The 18988-nt window shown below is 54.5% G+C and overlaps 1 protein-coding gene across 1 annotated transcript in view; it reads right to left on the reverse strand.

The window, feature by feature from the left end:
• Positions 1-1352: 1352 nt before the first annotated feature.
• Positions 1353-18988, reverse strand: part of OLFML2B (olfactomedin like 2B) — a 108234-nt gene continuing 90598 nt past the window's right edge. Inside the window, exons 6-8 of the mRNA XM_054037042.1 lie at positions 10581-11201; positions 4537-4713; positions 1353-3138 (exon numbers count right to left, since the gene is read on the reverse strand). Coding sequence (XP_053893017.1) covers positions 2537-3138; positions 4537-4713; positions 10581-11201 — 1400 coding nt within the window. The 3' untranslated portion in view covers positions 1353-2536. The remainder of the gene's footprint in view (positions 3139-4536; positions 4714-10580; positions 11202-18988) is intronic.

Consider the following 18988-nt stretch of genomic DNA (forward strand, 5'->3'; position numbering starts at 1 on the left):
TTCTGGGACTGCCCCCTCTGCATAATGATTGTGCCAACCTTACAGCTCCCTTTCCTCCCCACTCCCCAGGCCTAGCCTCATTCCCTGGCTACTGTCAGCTCAGCTCATGGCCTTGGTGACCGTGTCAGCACATGTGTGTGGGGGGAGGGGTTGGTGTCACATTGAGCCTTAGCGTCTGGCTGCTGCCATGGGCTGGCTCAGTCTCATTTAGTGCAGGATGGCCCCAGGAACACATGGGTGCCATGGGACTGCCTGGGCAGCCGGCACAGGACTGGCAGGGATTACTTCCTTTGGGGCACAGCCTGATAACTGGTGCTCCTGGGCAGGTAGATGGCAGCAGCCACCGACGGGCCTTTCCTGCCCTGGGAGGTGCCCGATTTCCTGCCACTGCCTACGTATGGGGTGGCTGTCGGTGTCATTGCCACTCCCTAGTTGTGTGCATGTGTTCCCCAGTCCTGCAGCCATGCTGTGTGTGGTCCTGTGCGTCTCTGTTCGGCGCTGCTCCCTCTCCCTTGTCCTGTGGCCCTGGGATGGGCTCAGGCTCTGCTGAAGGACATGGGAGGATGCTGCAGGTGCTCTGTTCAGCAGCCACCACCTGTTCATAGCTGGCATCAGTGCTGGTCTAAGGATGTTCGCAGGGCAACTGGCTTGGGAGGGCGCCTGCTAGCGCTGAGCCTGGCAGCTTGAGGGGCAGCGTACTTGTGTCTCCAGGGGCTCTGTGCCCAGCAGTGCTCCTTTGCAGGACCTTTTTCCTGGGCTCAGGATACAGATGACCTGGACGCCAGTTGCAGGATGCCCTGACAATGGGCAGCAAGCATAACAGTCCATCTGCCCTGGCTGTATGTGCCCCTGAGGTGGGGGCTGGACTCTCAGGCCCTGCACCCATAGCGCTGTTCAGAGATGACAGGGCTGCATGGAGAAAAGTGCCTGGCCCTGAAAGGCATAAAAATTTGGAAATCCTACACCTGAATCTCAGGTCTGGAAATTGTGCCAGGGATAAAATCATTGGGAAAGGCACCAACAAAGCCCAGGCCTGGAGCATCTGACTGGGGGCCTGTTCCCAGGGGCCTGTGCACCTGCTTAGACCAAGAAAGTGAATTTTCAAGTAAGCAAACAGAAGGGCCTACTGCGGTCTCTGTGACGTTAGCCAGGCCCTGGCCTGATGCTCCCTGCTTCCTTTGCACACCCCAATATCTGTCAGCCACTGCTGGCCTGGAGGTGAAAGGATGCCCAGCATCTGTTCCCAGCTCCCTTGGCCAGCCCATCCCCGACCTGTACCTGGGGAGCATTTTCCATTTATTTTTTTGCCACCTGAGAATATAACAAACCCCAAAAATGCCCCCAACAATTGCAAAGGTACAAGAATGTTTATTACTGGATGTGTATAAATACAACAAGCTGCTGGCAGAACTGTGAGCGCGTGTCTGACAGACTGTAAATGCGCCACAAAAGTTGAGTGGCAGCAGCAGGGGGGATGGGCCATATAAACGGACCCCCAGGCCAGGAGCAAACCTGAAGCCCAAGCTACTCTGCTAGGATGGAGCATTTAGTGCAGGTCTCCATAAAGCAGATATGAGAGCTGTGGGACAGTGCTGCTCTCAGGCTAGGCTCCCACATGTATGGTGCTCCCTGGAAATGCAGGCAGACGACCACACTGAGCATCTCCAGGAAAATGCAACCAAATGGCAAAGCTGAGCTGCTGCCCAGGGAGATACAAGTAAAAGCAAATATTGTGGGGGTCTCCTCTGGGTGACAGAATCAGCTACATTTATTTACAAAACGACAAGGCATCCCACCGGTTTCTGGCAGGGTAGCTGCCAGCGTGGCTCCCAGCATGGCAGTGTCTGGTCATCTACGTGCTCTCAATAGCAGGACAGACGTGTGAGAACTTGTGCCAAGGGAGCACTGGTCTGCATGTGTGGGCACGTCATATGAGCAAGGGGCAGAGCTATAGCGACAGCTTATGGCAGCAAAGGGAAATAACAGCACCGCCAGCTCCCAGGATGCCATTCACACGAAAGAGGCTGCAGAGCAGAAAACTTATGCCCCAGCTTTCAATGACTGTCCAATTAACACCTGTGGCTGTTCGCAGGCCAATGGGACTGTCACCAACCTGACTCAGTACAGACAGAACAAACTGAGCACCCTCTGAAAGGAGAGGCCTCGCCACCACTGCACGCTAGACATGTTTGTGCTGAGCAAGAAGGCTGCTTTGATTGCTTTTTTATTATTTATTGGTTAGCAAAAAAGCAACTAGCTGTATTTGTATTGTCCCTTTGTCTTGATGGTGCCACAGCAGCCACCCCACTGCAGAGGGACTCATGAAGCAATAGCCTGCCCATCCTTCCCGCTCGGCGTAGGAGGCAGCAGTGTCAGTATAAAAGAGAAGGAAGGTTACACCAAAAATAAAGGGTTTGATTCTGGCCTGTGGACTGATCTACAATCCACTTTAAAAACAGCATTTCCTCTTGGATTTGTACAAAATAATAATGATAAAAGGTGCTAGTGGTCCTTTCAGTGTCCAGTGGCCAGGGTCTCAGTAAGCAAAGATCACATGGTATGTGACCTGGTGCCCATTGTCCCAGCCATAGAGCAGGCGGTCCTTGGGGTTATAGTCTATCTGGGTGATGTAGGAGTACTCGTTCTCGAAGAGTAGCCGCGGGATGATCTGTGTATTTGTGTGGGTGTCAAAGGCGTATGAGATGTTAGCATTCCTGTGGTTGTAACTGTCCACAGCGTAGAGCACACCGCAGATAACGAAGCAGTTCCCGTAGAAGTTCCTGCGCAGGCCTGTCCGCCACGTGGTCTCCTTCTGGGTGCTCAAGTCGGCAGCATTCAGCTTGCTCAGGACGATGACCTCCTGGCTGAAGCCTTCGTAGTTGATGGCTGGGTAAATGATCCACAGGCCATTCTCGTCCACAGCAAAGTCCACGTCGGAGTGGCCCTGCCACCGCCATGGTGTGGCCTCCTCATAGGCCACATCATGCAGCATGGCCCAGGCAGCTACGTACCTCTGCTTCAGGTCATATTTAATGATGTTGCGCGTGAAGGCCCGGTTGTAGTAGAGGGAGCCATTGTAGACAGCATGTCCTGTCCCAATCCAGCTATACGGGAGTTTGTAGGAGTTGCTCCAGCGCCCTGGACAGCAGATATATTGCACCAATTAAACCCTTGCCCCTCTCTCTCCAGGTTCACCGCTTTCCTGCCCCCACCTGTCACTCAGCACCCTCCTTCCCTCAGCTCTTGGTGGCCCTTTTGCCCCATTCACAGGTCATCTGCATCCTCTCCACTTCAGCTGCTAGCACCAATTAGCACTTGCTGTGCCTGGGATGTGACAAACCCTGGTCATGCTCTGCTGAGTCACCCGGCAGGGCCAGTTTCTCTCTTCCAGGCAGGTGACCCGTTGCTCCCCCACCACTTACCTTCCTCACCCAACCTGGCACAGAGTTTGCTGGAGTAAGTGACACCAGCCCAGCTATGACACCCAGACTACATTCTCCAACCCACACTGTTCTAGTGCCTTCAGGTGCGTGCATGGCCCCCATCACCATGGTATATGGGCGCCATATTGTTCCTCAAGCACCTAGAGGTAGGGCCAGACCCTTTCACAGAGGGGGACTGAGGCCCAGCTCATCCCCATTGGCTTTGGTGGAGTTAGGCACCTAAATACATTTGACGCTCTGGGCCCCAGCTGCACAGGGCACCTGCCCCAGCAGGGCACTGAACCCAGGTCTCCCGAGTGACAGGCTAGTGCCCTAATCGCTGGCCCTTCCTTCCTCTCCATCCTTCTCTAGCCCCTGCTCCCTCCCACACTCCCCTCCCTGGCTCCATCATGGAGCTAATCTGAGCTATGAACCGAGGCTCCTTCGCACTGGACCTATACTGCATGCTGCGTCCGTCCTACTGCCCTGCATGTCTCCACCACCAGCCCTGCTGCACCTTTCCCTGGCTCTCTCAGAGCAGCAGTTATCACCTTCCCCCGCACCCCGGTGACTTTCATCCCTCTGTCTCAGTGATCCCAAACTCGCCCCCTACTGGCTAACTCTAGCTCGGCTTCTGACCATTCTCGGGACCAAACCGTCCCTTTCCCAGGTGACTGCTGATCTGCAGCTTGGCTCTGATCAGAGGCTCTCTCACCAACAGCAGGGAAATCTTAGTGCTTCCCGGCAAGGAGCCAGGGCAATTGAGCTTGGCCTCCTGCCCCTGTCTGGAGCTCACAGGAGTCCTGTCATTACCAGCAACAAGCAGAGAGCTGGATCTGTGCCACAAGCCATGGCTCATTATTATTGGATGTATTGCTGTAACACCTAGGAGCCCAGTCATGCCCAGATCCTGTTGGACTAGACACTGTACAAAGAGACATCCCCCATTCTCTGCTCAGCAGCCGGGACACAGACTAGGGACTAGGCAGACTGGTCCATGCCCCACATGCACCACTGGGAGAAGTACGTTGGTTTGTGCAGAGATGCTCAGTGACATGGTTCCAGCACAAGTACAGAGACTGGGGAGGACCAGGTGAGCAGCCGGAGAGCGTACCTTGTTTGAAGTTCTCCAGGTTTCGGAATTCTACCAGCGTGTTTCCATAGTAGTAGTTTGTGACGTAGATCCGCTCATCTTTGGCTAGCGGATCCTTCATCCAAGCGCCTTCATTCCGCCCATAAGTGTTCTGGGTGGTGGGGCCCGAGATGGTGGAGAGCGTATCTTTGCAGCGTCCTAGGGCAGGGGAAAGGAGCAATCACTCACTCTGCAGTTACTGGGGATGCAGGGTCTACGCTGAGCCTCTTCTCTAGCCACAGACTGAGGCATCAGCCCACTTCACACAGCTCAACAAGTGCCATTTCCCACCCACCCCAGCTGCTTCAGAAACCATATCCTCGAATTGTTCCCCATTGCCAGCCCTGTGAGGCCAGCAGATGTCCTGCCATGCCACGCTTCATAGGCACTAGCAGCCCTGTGCCTGGGTCCTGCAGGGTCCTCTATCAGACAGCCCCACTGCATTGAGCAAAGCCGACTCCCTTTGGTAAATTATCCCTGTCTGCTCCTGGATGAGATCAGCCCATTCCCCTGCAGCAGGGATGGCAAATGTGCCCAATACCATTGCAGCATCCAGTGGGTGCTGGCACAGGAGCCAAACTCAGGACTAGTGTCACTGCACAAACTGCGGAAATTCACAATGCTTTCAGGGGAACCTTGGCCATGTCACTTGCCATCGAAGCCCAGAGAAATTTGCAATTTCTTAGGGTTCTCCAAAAATTACTGAAATTCAGAGGGTTTAACTCTTAAATCCCCCCCAGCACCAAATCTGGAGTATAAGCAGAGCTACATTCGCTGTGTCTCAGCCATGGCCTCAAAGGGATGTCTGCCCGCTAAATGCTGACAGGCATTTGCACAGGTGAGCCCATGGCCTGGACTGGCGGGACTGGGTCAGGACCAGAGTGGTAGAAGGTGTTGCAAACCAGGATCCAGGGGCGACATTCACAAAGGCATTTGGGCCCCTAACTGCCTCTTTAGGCATCTAAGTCCAGCCGGTAGGCACCACTGACGCTCTCAAACCCAGACTCAGCTGCCACCCAGCCCTGCAGGCACTTCAGTGTCCCCCCAGAGACTGATGCTAAGGCCTGACATGACTGGTGCTAAGGACCATGTTCTTCAGGCCTGCCTAGAGAGGCTGCAGGGAAGCAGCCAGAGTGCAGCAGGACCAGTTAAAAGGAGCTGCAGGGGCTGAGCAGGGCAGTTGCTGGCTGGGCCCAGAAGGGTGAGGAAGGAGTGCAATTGATATCTTCAGCCCTGAGGTCAGGGTGAAGACGAAGGAGCTACATGGGAAGTGGCCCGAGGAATAGCAGCAGCAGCTATTAAATGAAGCAACATGTGGCTGCTATTTGTAGGGTCCCTGGGTCGGGACCTGGAGTAGTGGGCGGCCCGGGTCCCCCCACTTGAGGTGGCTTGAGCCCCAAGAAGGGGATAGGGACTGCTTAGAGGCCCAAGTGACGGGCAGAACTTAAAGAGTCTCCAGGGAGGAAGCCTTGGGGCACTGCTCTATACCAGGGCAGATACGGACTTAGAACTAGGACAGAGACAGGACTACTAACAAGGGCACAGGTGCAGGCCCTGTTGCACTGCCTTCATGTGTTTAGACAGTGTGTAACTCGGCCAGAGGGCTGAGCCACTGAAAACCCACCTAATGAGGGCAACAGCTGACAGTGGGCACCACAAGCAGTGAGCACAGATTCTCACCCAGCCGACAGGAGGCACTAACGAGAGGTATCAGGCAGCTTGGTATCAGAAGGGGGATCTTTACAAATCAGCCCCTGAAACAAGGGGACAATGGAGGCGGCAATCTGCCTGTTAGTGGCAGAACAGCAGCAGAACAGGACCCAGAGGTGAGCGACAAAGCTGATCAAAGGGATGGAATGCAAGTCATATGAGCAAAGGCTGAAGGAACTGTGTTTAGTTATGTTTAGTTTGGAAAAGAGGAGATTAAGGGGTGATATGAAAGCGGTCTTCAGATACTTGAAAGACTGCCATAAAAAAGACAGAGAAAAGCTGTTTCTTGGCACAGAAGGCAGGACAAGAGTCAATGGGTTCAAATTACAGCACAGCAGATTTAGATTAAATCTCAGGGAAAACTTCCTAACTGTAAGAGCAGCAGGACAATGGCAAATACTGGCTAGGGACTGTGGAAATTCCTTCACTGGAGGTTTTCAAAGAGAGGCTGGATAGCAATCTGTCTTGGATGGTTTAGCCACAACAAATCCTGCATCTTGGCAAGGGGTTAGACTAGATGACCCTTGCGGTTCATTATAATCCTCTGGTTCTATGAACTGCGGGGGGTATAGGTACCAACAGGAGCCAGAAGAGACCTGCTCGTCATGGGAAAGGATCGTAGAGAGCAAGAACTGATCTGTCTCAAAGTTGAAAAGGAGTCTGGGGAACAGCAGTGTTTTCTGCTGCAAAAGGAGCTGACTAAGCTCCAGAACTTGCTCAAGGTCCAGCCAGGGTCAAAGCCCACCTTGGCAAAGAAGAAAGATCTGGGAAGTCTCGAGGCTGAAGTGGCCTCACTAGAAAAAGAGCTGGAATTGTGTGGACTGAGGTCAGTACAGAAGGAAGATGGCTTGGACATGGACATACATCCACCTGCTGAAGAAGAGAGCTACCCAATCGTGGGTCTAAAACCCCAGGATCCTGATATATTGGCAAAGCAAGGCCACAAGCAGGACCCTGTTTAAAAGGAAGGGGCCTACCTTGAGGAAGGAGAAAGACTCATATTGTTCTACGGCCCAGAATATCAGCCACAAGGTACTGTGGATCCAGCAGGAGAAGTGGGTGCAGCTGAGTGAAGCATTGAGACATGTTGGGAACAGGATGCCGTCCTTAGTGTTTGGAAGACCTGGACGGAGGTTGGATGTGGATAAAGACATTTTTAATTCTGAAGGCTGTGCTTGTGTTTGCATCCAGGGAGGCGCTTCTCTGAGACCAGGCAGCAGCCTTAAGTCAGTTCAACCTTGGTGAAATCCTGGTGTTGACTACATCAGAAGTTGCTGGGAACCAGATATTCACAGGGTGCAGCATGTCGTGAATTATGACATGCCCCAAGATATGAAGGAATACACCCACCATATGAAACACCTACAACAGAATTGAGCCCAAGTCCTGGTCATGTCAGATGATGTAACTGAGAAGAACAAGCACATTACCAAGAGTTTAGTAGACTTCCTGACTGCTGCTAATCAGGAAGTTCCCCCTTGGCTGCAGAACTTGGCCAAGTGTCGGCTATTGTAGAGCCCACCTATGGGTACAGTTTGGCTCTGAAGGAGAAAGTGTCACTGGGCTAATTAAGGAAGGACCCTGAACTATAAAAGCCCTCCATAGTAGAGAAGCTGGAGAGAAGAAGACCCTGAGAAGTCAGGGCACAGATTGTGAAAAGCTCTCCAGACAGAGGGCTGGGAGAGAGAACTCTAAAGAGAGCAACAACTGTGAATAGCCCTCCAGGCAGAGAGGTCTGACAGGGGAAGCCCTGACTAACTGGGGCCTAAAAGCTCTCCAGGCAAAGAGGCCTGGGTGAGAGACCCTGAGAAACCAGAATGCAGACTGTAAAACCTTTCCAGGCAAAGAGGCCTGAGGGAGAAGACCCTGACCAAAGAAGGGCAGAAACTGGAAGAGCTCTCCAGGCAGAAAGGTCTCAGAGAGAAGTCTTAGCAGCCAGGGCAGAAAGTGAAAAGCTCTCCAGACCAGAGGCCTGAGGATTGGGGGGCACCTGACTAATCAGGGTGGAGACTAGAAACAGAGTGAGAACCCTAACAAGTAGGGCAAAGTTGGTAAAAGGCTCTCCAGACAGAGAGGTCTGGGAGAGAAGACCCTATCTAAGAAAGGCAAAGCCTGGATAGGAGGGGACATTACCCTCCATAGTATCCCCCACCCCAATCCTTTCTGCGTGGGGGAGATATGTGATGGGATGTATCAGGCCCTTTGAGGGCCCTCTGCTGGAGGCCTTGCAGTCCTACCACACCCTGCTCCAGAAAAGAAGCAGTGAAGGTGAGTCCTCCAGGCCTGCCTAGAGAAGCTACAGGGAAGCAGCCACTCAGAGCGCAGCAGGCCAGTTAAAAGGCGCTGCAGGGTCAAGCAGGGCAGTTGCTGGCTGGGCCCAGAAGAGTGAGGAAGGAGTGAATTGAGATCTTCAGCCCTGAGATGAGGGTGAAGACGAAGGAGCTACATGGAAGTGGCCCAGGGAATAGCGGCAGAAGTAGCTATTAAATGAAGCAGCACGTGGCTGCTATTTGTAGCGGCCCTGGGTTGGGACCTGGAGTAGTGGGCACCTAATGAGGGCAACAGCTGATAGGGGGCAGGGCGAGCAGAGTGCAGGTTCCCACCCAGCTGACAGGAGGCACTAATGAGAGGGGAGTGCGCTTCATCACAGAGCCCCATTTCACAGAATATGCACAGTTCTTCAAAGAGCTGCCTCGGTTAGCCCCTGACAGCCCCATCTGGGAGTGGGTGTGGGGCAGAGCGGTCGCTCTGGCTGTGTGACGGGGGATTGCCCAGGGGCATCATTGGCCAGTCTCGTTCCCTGACCATTCAGCGCAGCGCTTCAGCCCACACTTCCCAGGGGCTGCTGTGCCCAAGCTGCAGAGCACCAGGAGACACTGAACCACTGACTGGTGCCTGCAACTCCTCCGTTGCCCCTCAGAGCCCAAGCACTTGGGGTCGTCCACATGCTCCCCACACAGCAGGGGGCATGTGTGAGAGTGTTGGGGGGAGCAGGGGATATATGTGATTGTGTCAGAGGGACAGCAGGGTGTGCGAGTTTGTCGGGGGACAGCAGGGGGCGTGGGGGGGGACAGCAGGGTGTGTGTGTGTGTCAGAGGGGCAGCAGGGTGTGTGTGTGAGAGTGTCGGGGGAGCAGGGGACATATGTGATTGTGTCAGAGGGACAGCAGGGTGTGCTAGTTTGTCGGGGGACAGCAGGGGGCGTGTGTGCGGGGGGGACAGCAGGGTGTGTGTGTGTGTGTGTGTGTCAGGGGGCAGCAGGGGGCGTGTGTGAGAGTGTCGGGGGAGCAGGGGACATATGTGATTGTGTCAGAGGGACAGCAGGGTGTGCGAGTTTGTCAGGGGACAGCAGGGGGCGTGTGTGCTGGGGGGACAGCAGGGTGTGGGTGTGGGTGGCAGGCGACACGTGTATATCAAGGGAGGGAACAGGACAGCAGGAAGGAGGGCAAGGGGCGTGTCTGTGACCTCTATGGGGTGGGAGACACACTACGTCCTGGTTTCCCTGCCCTCCATGCCTTGAGCAGGAGTCACACTGCTCCCGGCTTGACTATTCATTGGGGACAATGGCAGCATGAGGCATGGTGTAACCCAGTAGTCAGGGCACTCATGGGAGACTTGGGTTCAAGTCTCAGTGGGGGACTCAAATGTGGCTTTCCCCCAGCGGGGGTGAGTGCTCTGGCCGCTAGGTGTAAGGGGGCACCTCCACTTGGTTTTCTGGGAGGAAGACTGCCCTCGATTGGTGCCTGGCAACAGGAGAGGCTTCAGAGAGAGTGGCCTCTCTTCTGTACTGAGGGTCCTAAGTCCCTTTGCTGGGCAGGGCTGGGGCCACACCCTCTCCCAGCATTTCCCACTGGCTCCTTTAGGCAGCTCCCTGCTCAGCATGCAGGCTGCTGTGAATCTTTTTTTTATTTTAGGTCCCTCACTTTCCCCATGCATCATACGGGAGCTTGGGCAGCAGGGCCCCTAAAGCCAGGCACCGCAAGGCACCGCAAGACTCAGCCTATGTCCCAGGCCATGCAGGGCAATGCTAGCAGAGTGGGGAACTGAACACAGGTGGACCAAATGCCAGCCCAGTACCCTAAGGACTGGGCCACCCTTCCTCTGCATCCTTAACTCCAGCTGCTGTTGGCATCCTGCTGTGCCAAAATATTGCTGTTCATGCTTCTTTGCAAAAATAGCTTATAACACAAGACCTGTAATGAGCACTCCCCAACCCCTGGCACACACACACATCCTGGGCAGCTCTTCCACCCACTGGCCCACAACAAACTTACCTGGAGACCATGACACAAGAGGAATGGAGGAGGGCAGACTCACCAATGATGCTTCTCAGATCCTCCTCCTCAAGGTTCTGTCTGGGCGTGGCAGGGAGCGTAGGGCTGACTAGTGTCGGAAGGGCAGTAGCAGCTGACTCCTCACTCCTGGAGGCATCCACACTTGTCCCAGTTGTTGTAGAGATGTGGACAGTGGTGGTTGCCACAGCAATTGTAGCTTTGCGGGGGTTGGCTGTGGGTAGGTTTGCTGCTGTTGTGGGTGCCTGTGTACCTGTCTGGGTCAAGATTGCTGGTGTCCATGTGGCTGGCTCATCTACTGACCCACTCATGGTGATGGCTCCAGGTGAAGTGGTGGTCTTCAGAGTGGCTGGGAGCGGCTCTACAGTGGTGGTGGGAGCTGCAGGGGTCAGTGCTGGTGTCAGTTCACTGGAGAGGGACGGGGCAGCAGAGGGCAATGGTGGAGTCCTGGTGGCAATTTCTGCTACTGGAGACCCAGGTATGGCAGGGGCAGCTTGCTCCATGGTAGGGGCGATGTTCTGGACTGTCAGAGGCCCTCCCACTAGAGCTGGCGTCGTGGTGCTGCTCCGCTCGTGGCTGTTGTGCCTCAAGAGCTGATCTTCAATCAGTAAATCAACTGTGTGATCCCCACTGAAAGACTCATCCTCTGCCAAGCAAGCAAAACACGCATCACTGGGAGGTGCACGGCAACCCCCGCCATGGTGGGACTAGAGCTGTGCAAGGGGCAAGGGGAGCCTGGACTAGCCTGTCATGGTTCTTGAGTGCTCCAGAGTCAGGCTTGTCAGAGGACACAGCACTAAACTCTGTCTCCATTGTTCGCTGAGCCACCCCAGTACTTAGTCTGGGGGGACCTTGGGGATGAGCTGAGCTGCTCAAAAGGAAATCCCCAGGTATCAGCAGTGGATAAGTGGGACCCATTGTGCAGTGCTGCTAACACTCACAAATAACATGATATGGGCTCCTGTTGAAGGCAGTATTGCAATACATTCCAGCCTTCCTGTGACTTTTGGGGAGCTCCTCTCTACAATGCCCTGTAGCCCCTTGGAAGGTCTGCAACCACACAAGCCCAAGAGTTGAAGTCTCAGCTCTGTCATTTAGTGCTTTTAATATTTGGCCATTACTATGGCCAAAGTTATATCATGGGGCAGGAGGGGGGGAGGGGGACTGTTCTTCACCAATTTCAGAGATAAGATAGCTGCGATTTTGAACATGGTCACTGCAGACAGAGCTGGAAATAGAATTCAAGGGTCCAATACAGGTGCTGTCTTTGACCACCAGACCAAAACCTTCTCCCAGAGCCAGAATCCTGATGCCCAGTGCCTCACTGCAGTATCACAGCTACTGGTGTAACCCACTGGCCTCATGGGTGCTGTGTCTCCCTGTGTGGGGTGGGCTGGGCTGGTAGAAGAACACAGCTATAGCTGAAGAGGAAGCAGTCTATGCTGTGGATTTGAAGGCTACAGGGTCAAACATTGCTAATAACGCATGTAAGTGGGAAAAAAGTACATCTTTATAAGAAAGTTAGTGTAGGGAGTTCAGAGTAATTATTGCAATGCCTCTGTATTGCAAGACATTGATTTAGCTATGAATTTGGATGTTGTGTTAAAAAACGGTTACTTACCTTCTATAACTGTTGTTCTTTGAGATGTGTTGTTCACGTCCATTACACATTAGGTGTGCGCGCGCCGCGTGCACGGATGTCGGAAACTTTTTCCCTCAGCGGCTCCCATCGGGCCGGCAGGGTCCCCCTCCCGACAGAGCGGCGCCCCGCTCTAGAGTATATATATCCCTGCAGGCCCGACCCTCCCTCGGTTCCTTCTTGCCGGTGACTCCGACAGAGGGTAAGGAAGGTGGGAAGTGTAATGGACTTGAACAACACATCTCGAAGAACAACAGTTACAGAGGGTAAGTAACTATTTTTTCTTCTTCGAGTGATTGTTCACGTCCATTACACATTAGGTGACTCACAAGCTTACCATTGGAGGATGGTAGGAGTCAAGGAACAATTGATTGAAGCACAGCCCTGCCGATCACTGCGTCCTCTCTGGTCTGATGATGGATCGCGTAGTGGGCTGTGAACGTATTCACCGATGACCAGGTGGCCGCGTTACAGATTTCCTGGAGTGGAACCTGCGCCAAGAAAGCCGCCGAGGACGCTTGGGCCCTAGTTGAGTGAGCCTGGATCTCCGGGGCTGGTACACTGGCGAGCTCATAGCACGTGCGTATGCAAAGCACAATCCATGCTGACAAGCGTTGCGTCGAGATAGGCTGGCCTCTCATTCTCTCCACAATGGCAATAAACAGTTGAGTTGATTTGCGGAATGGCCTGGTCCGTTCTAGATAAAATGCCAAGGCCCTACGGACATCGAGGGTATGCAGGCTGCGGTGGCTTAGGTCTGTATGGGGCTTAGGGAAGAACAAATGTCCTGGCCCATATGAAAACGCGTGACCACCTTTGGAAGGAATTTAGGGTGCGGTCTCAGTTGCACCTTATCCTTATAAAAAACTGTATAAGGAGGTTCCGAAGTGAGGGCTCTCAATTCCGATACCCTCCTGGCTGATGTGATGGCCACGAGAAACGCTATCTTCCATGAGAGGTGCATGAGGGAGCAAGAGGCTAGGGGTTCAAAGGGTGGCCCCATGAGTTTAGTTAGGACCAGGTTGAGATTCCACGCAGGGACCGGCGGGCGCGAATAGGGAAACACCCTCTCCAGTCCCTTGAGGAATCGGGCTACTGTGGGGTTGGAGAACACCGAAACTCCCAACTTCCCAGGATGGAATGCCGATATGGCAGCCAGATGCACTTTAATTGAGGCAGGGGCAAGCTTGAGGTGCAGCAAGTAGTCTAGAATTGATGGGACTGAGGCCCGCAGAGGCTGTATGTGATGAGGCTCACATCAGTGGGAGAACCTCTCCCATTTGGCAAGGTAGGTCGCTGTTGTGGAGGGCTTCCTACTACCAAGGAGAATTTGCTGGACCTGGTGGGAGCACCTGTTCTCCGTATCGTTTAGCCAGAGAGATACCACGCCGTGAGATGTAGCGACGGTAGGTTCGGGTGGAGTAGGTGACCCCGGTCCTGTGTGATGAGGTCGCAATGGAGGGGGAGGGCAATCGGGGTGGTCATGGACAGTTCCAGCAGGGTCGTGAACCAATGCTGGTGTGGCCACGCCGGGGCGATGAGGATGACTGCCGCCTTGTCCCTGCGAGTCTTGAGGAGAACCTTGTGGATGAGCGGGAATGGAAGGAAGGCATACCTCAGGCTCCCGCTCCACGGAATCACGAAGGCATCTGCCAACGAGCCCAGGCTGAGGTTCTGGAATGGACAAAACTGAGGGCATTAGCTGTTGCCCTTGGCGGTGAAGAGATCCACCAGGGGAAACCCCCACCTCTGGAAGATTGAATGCAGGACATCCTGTCTCAACGTCCATTCGTGCATGTGGTAGGACCGGCTGAGGCGGTCTGCTAACCTGTTTTGGACCCCTGGGAGATATGTTGCGATTAGGTGGACTGAATGGGCTATACAGAAGTCCCATTGGAGGAGCGCCTCGTGACAGAGGGGAGAGGATCGGGACCCGCCCTGCTTGTTTATGTAGAACATGGCGGTAGTGTTGTCCATCAGAACTGACACTCTGTGGCCTTCTATGGTAGCGTGAAAGGTCTGGCACGTGAGGCGAATCGCCCTTAACTCCTTCAGATTGATGTGAAGCAACTTTTCTTCCCTGGACCATAAGCCCTGGGTCCGCAGGTCCCCGAGGTGCGCCCCCCAACCCAGATCCGACGCATCTGTTACTAATGTCAGAGTGGGTTGCGGGGCAGCGAAGGGGACCCCCTCGCAAACCTGCTGCTGATCGAGCCACCAGTGGAGGGAGTTCAACACCCGAGCTGGGATTGTCACTACCAGGTCTAAGAGGTCTCTGTTGGGGCAATACGTTTGGGCCAGCCACAACTATAATGGCCTGAATCTTAGGCGGGCATGTCTGACTACATGTGTGCAGGCCGCCATGTGCCCCAAGAGTTGCATACAGCACCTGGCCGTGGTCGTGGGGAATTGTTGGATGGAGCTTACGACCCTTTGAATGGCCAAGAACCGTGACACTGGAAGACTTGCCTGTGCCGCCACCGAGTCCAGGACTGCTCCTATGAAGTCCAGTCTCTGCGTGGGGATCAGTGAGGACTTGGGCACATTGACCAGTAGACCAAGCTTGCAGAACACCTGTAGTGCCAGCGTCACGTGGGAGCGGACCTCGGCCTCCGACCTGCCCGCGAGGAGCCAGTTGTCCAAGTTTGGGTACACGCGCATCTCTCTTTTCCGAAGAAAAGCTGCCACCACAGACATGCATTTTGTGAATACTCGCGGGGCCGTTGCCAGGCCGAAGGGCAGGACCGTAAATTGAAAATGGCGTTGGTTGATGGTGAAGCGCAGGAACTGCCGGTGGGCTGGGCGGATGGCGATGTGAAAATACATCTTTCATATCAAGAGCAGCGTACCAATCCCCCGGATCCAGGGATGGGATAATAGCTCCAAGGAAGACCATACGGAAACGTGTCTTGATCAAAAATTTTAGTCCGCGTAGGTCCAAAATGGGACGGAGGCCCCCTTTTGCTTTGGGAATCAGGAAATATCTGGAGTAGAATCCTTTCCCCTTTAGGTCCGGAGGAACCTCTTCCACTGCTCCTACTGTGAGGAGGGTCTGCACCTCCTGCATGAGGAGTTGCTCGTGAGAGGGGTCCCTGAAGAGGGACGGGGAAGGGGGGTGGAAGGGAGGGGGCGAGGAGAACTGAAGGGTGTAGCCCGCCTCCACCGTGCGCAGGACCCAGCGGTCCGATGTTATATGTGACCAAGCACGGTAAACACGGAACAGGCGGTCCCTGAAACATAGATGTGGATCCGGAATAGAGTTTGGTACGCTGTCCTCGATCGCAGCTTCAAAACCCTGGCTTATTTCCCGGCTGCGGCTTGCCTTGGCCACGATTTTGGCCATGGTTAGGCGTATTGTTAAGTCTACGCCTGTTATCCCTGCCCCGTCTGCGGTACGGTTCCTGTCGAGGACGAAGGTGGTACTGCTTCTGCGGTGGTTGGGGCTTGAAGGGTTTCCTCTGTGTCACTGGGGTATGCATTCCCAACAAATTGAGGGTTGCTCGAGAGTCTTTGAGGCTATGTAGTCTGGCATCCGTCTGGTCCGAAAACAAGCCTGACCCCTCGAACGGAAGGTCTTGGAGGGTGTTTTGCACCTCTGGGGGAAGGCCGGTGTGACGGGTTGGATCACAGAAACCCCCTTGGGAGCTGCCACCCGATGTGCAAAGACTACCCCTGCTTCTGTTTTCCCTGCCAGCTCAGGACTCCAGCACCCTGTCTTGCTGAGCCAGACACTCCTGTCTGGCTCCAGACCCCGATCCAGGGTCTGAATCACCCGTCCCAAAGCTGCAAGTTTACCTAAAAACAGCTCACAGTAGTGTGCTTGTCTTTAGCACTCAGATGCCCAACTCCCAATGGGGTCTAAACCCAGATAAATCCGTTTTACTCTGCATAAAGCTTATGCAGGGCAAACTCATAAATTGTTCGCCCTCTATAACACTGATAGAGAGATATGCACAGTTGTTTGCTCCCTCAGGTATTAATACATACTCTGAGTAAATTACTAAATAAAAAGTGATTTTATTAAATACAGACAGTAGGATTTAAGTGGTTCAAAGTAGTAACAGACAGAACAAAGTAAGTCACCAAGCAAAATAAAATAAAATGCGCAAACCTATGCCTAATCAAACTGAATACAGATAATTTCCTCACCAGTTCCAGAGTGCTCCCTTTTACAGGCTAAGCTCCTTTTAGCCTGGGTCCAGCAATCACTCACACCCCCTGTAGTTACTGTCCTTTGTTTCAGTCTCCTTCAAGTATCCTGCGGGGGGGGTGTGGGGGGTGGAGAGGCTCCTTCTTTAGCCAGCTGAAGACAAAATGGAGGGGTCTCCCACAGGTTTAAATAGACTCTCTCTTGTGGGTGGAGACCCCCCTCCTCCCTCCTATTCAAAGTCCAGCTCCAAGATGGAGTTTTGGAGTCACCTGGGCAAGGCACATGCCCCTGCATGACTCAGTCTTTGCAGGCCGTCCACATGGCATCTTGCATGTCTCCAGGAAGACTTCTCATGTGGATTGGAGCATTCCAAGATGCATTGTTCCCCAAGTGCCTCCTGATCAGGTACTTAACCTGGCGCATTCCTTCCTAAAGAAGCTGACCAAATGCCTCACAAAGCTTACTTAGAAATCAAGCAAGCATACAGCCCATATTCTTAACCTCGAGTAGAAAATGATATATATGTACAAATTGGATGAATAGATATAGTAGACCATAACCTTTACGGAGATATGTTACATGGCACAGGCAGCACAAAACATATTCCAGCTATGTCATCCATACATTTATAAGCACCCCCTCCCCATAAAGCCTTATGGGTACACTGTCACAGCCGGAAGCCTGTAACCATGCCAAGCGTCTCATTACTACCCCTGACGCGATTGTCCTAGCAGCTGTGTCCGCGGAGTCAAGGGAGGCCTGTAGGGAGGTTATGGCTACTGCCTTCTCTTCGTCCACTATAGCCGTAAACTCGGGTTGTGAGCCCAGAGGCAGGGATTCCTTAAACTTGGAGACTGATGCCCAAGAATTAAAGTTGTGTCTGTTCAGAATCACTTGCTAGTTAGCGATCCTCAACTGGAGGCCCCCGGACGAGTAGACCTTTCTCTCAAATAAGTCCAAGCGTTTTGCCTCCTTGGCTTTGGGGGACGGAGCTTGTTGGCCATGTCGCTCTCGTTCATTGACCACAGAGACGACCAGCGAACAGGGTGTTGGGTGAGAGAAGAGGAAGTCAAACCCTTTAGATGGGGCGAAGTATTTCCTCTCCACGCCTTTCGCAGTTAGTGCACTGGAGGCCGGTGTTTGCCATACTGTTTTGTAGTTGGACTGGACCATTTTTATGAGCAGGAGCGCGATCCTGGAGGGGCCTTCCGGGCTTAGGATGTCGACCATGGGGTCCTCCTGCTCTACCGTCTCCTCCACCTGCAACCCCAGATTGAGGGCTACTCGGCGGAGCAGTTCCTGGTGCGCCCGATGGTCAATCGGGGGTGGGCCAGACACTGTTGTGCCCGCCACGGCTTCATCTGGTGAGGAGGAAGAGGTCAGGGCCTTTTGCGCGTCTTCCTCTTCCTGCAACTCATCACCGACTGGGCGCTCCTCTGGGGCCCATTCTATGACATGGGTCCGAGACGGTACCGGGCTCGGTGCCGACTCCGCCCTTTCTCGCGCCGGTGGTCTGGAGACTGTGGCCTCCTTGCGAGAGGGTGGGCGCCACTGCGGAGAGCGGGGCCGGTGTCCCAGGGGCCCAGATCTCGAGGTCCTGGACGGGGGGCCTTGCTGGTGGTAGGCCCAAGGGGTCCAGAATGGCCATTGTCCTGGCTGGCCCCATTGTGGATGCCAAGCGGCTTCGTGGTCCCTACTGGCCTGTGCCCTGTGGGCATATCTGCCGTACCGGCCCGAGTCTGCCTCCGAAACCATGGACGGTGATCTGGAAGGCCACAGCGGTGCCGTGGGACGGTGCCGGTCCGGGGTCGGAGAGTAGTGCCTCCGTGACCGGGACCGGGAGTAGCGTCTTGCCGACCTGGACCTGGATTGGTACCGGTGACCACGGGACCGGGAACAACTACGGGTGGTCGGTCTCGGGGATCATGTAACTGACACGTCCCGGTGTAGGGCTGCTGGGTCGGTGCCGGGCGCTTATTGGGGCCCGACGGCTGTGCGGCTCTCTGCGTGGAGGGAAGCCGGGAGTCCACCGAGATGGAGCTCGACCGGGACCGGCGCCATCAACGGTGCCAAGATGGCGACCATGATGGGCGCACCATTGCCGGCTTGCCTCTGGATGGCAGTCTCGGCGGATCGTCTTTAGTTTGGAGGGGGCCCTCAGCGGACAATTCAATGAGGTCCTTTGCTGCCTCAAATGTGTCCGGGGTGGAGGGCTGTTCCAAAATCTCCTCCAGCCCTTCCTCCTCACTCTATGCGCCTATCCCAGGGCTCGACAGGCCTTTCGGTGCCGGAGCCACTGTCACCGGGATCTGTGCCGGGGCTGCAACGGCCTTAGGCGCACTCAAGGTCTTTATGGGCGCTACCCTCTTATGCGGGGAGCGTCCTCGGGCCTTGGGTTGGCCCTTCGATTTTGCTGGCGAAGACGACTGATGCCGGAGGTGTTCTCGCTGATTCAATGCCGTGGGCTTAGGGTGCCCCGCCGGCGCCGGATCACGGACCGATGCCGGGGCACTCCGCACCGAGGTTGATGGTGCCGTCGAAGTGGAGGGCTGTAACGCCGTCTCTGTGAGCAGCTGCTTAAGGCGAAAGTCTCTCTCTTTCTTAGTCCTGGGCTTGAAAGCCTTACAGATCTTGCAGTGCTCTT

This window comes from Malaclemys terrapin, chromosome 8 (genome assembly GCF_027887155.1).
Source record: "Malaclemys terrapin pileata isolate rMalTer1 chromosome 8, rMalTer1.hap1, whole genome shotgun sequence".
NCBI lineage: Eukaryota > Metazoa > Chordata > Testudines > Emydidae > Malaclemys > Malaclemys terrapin.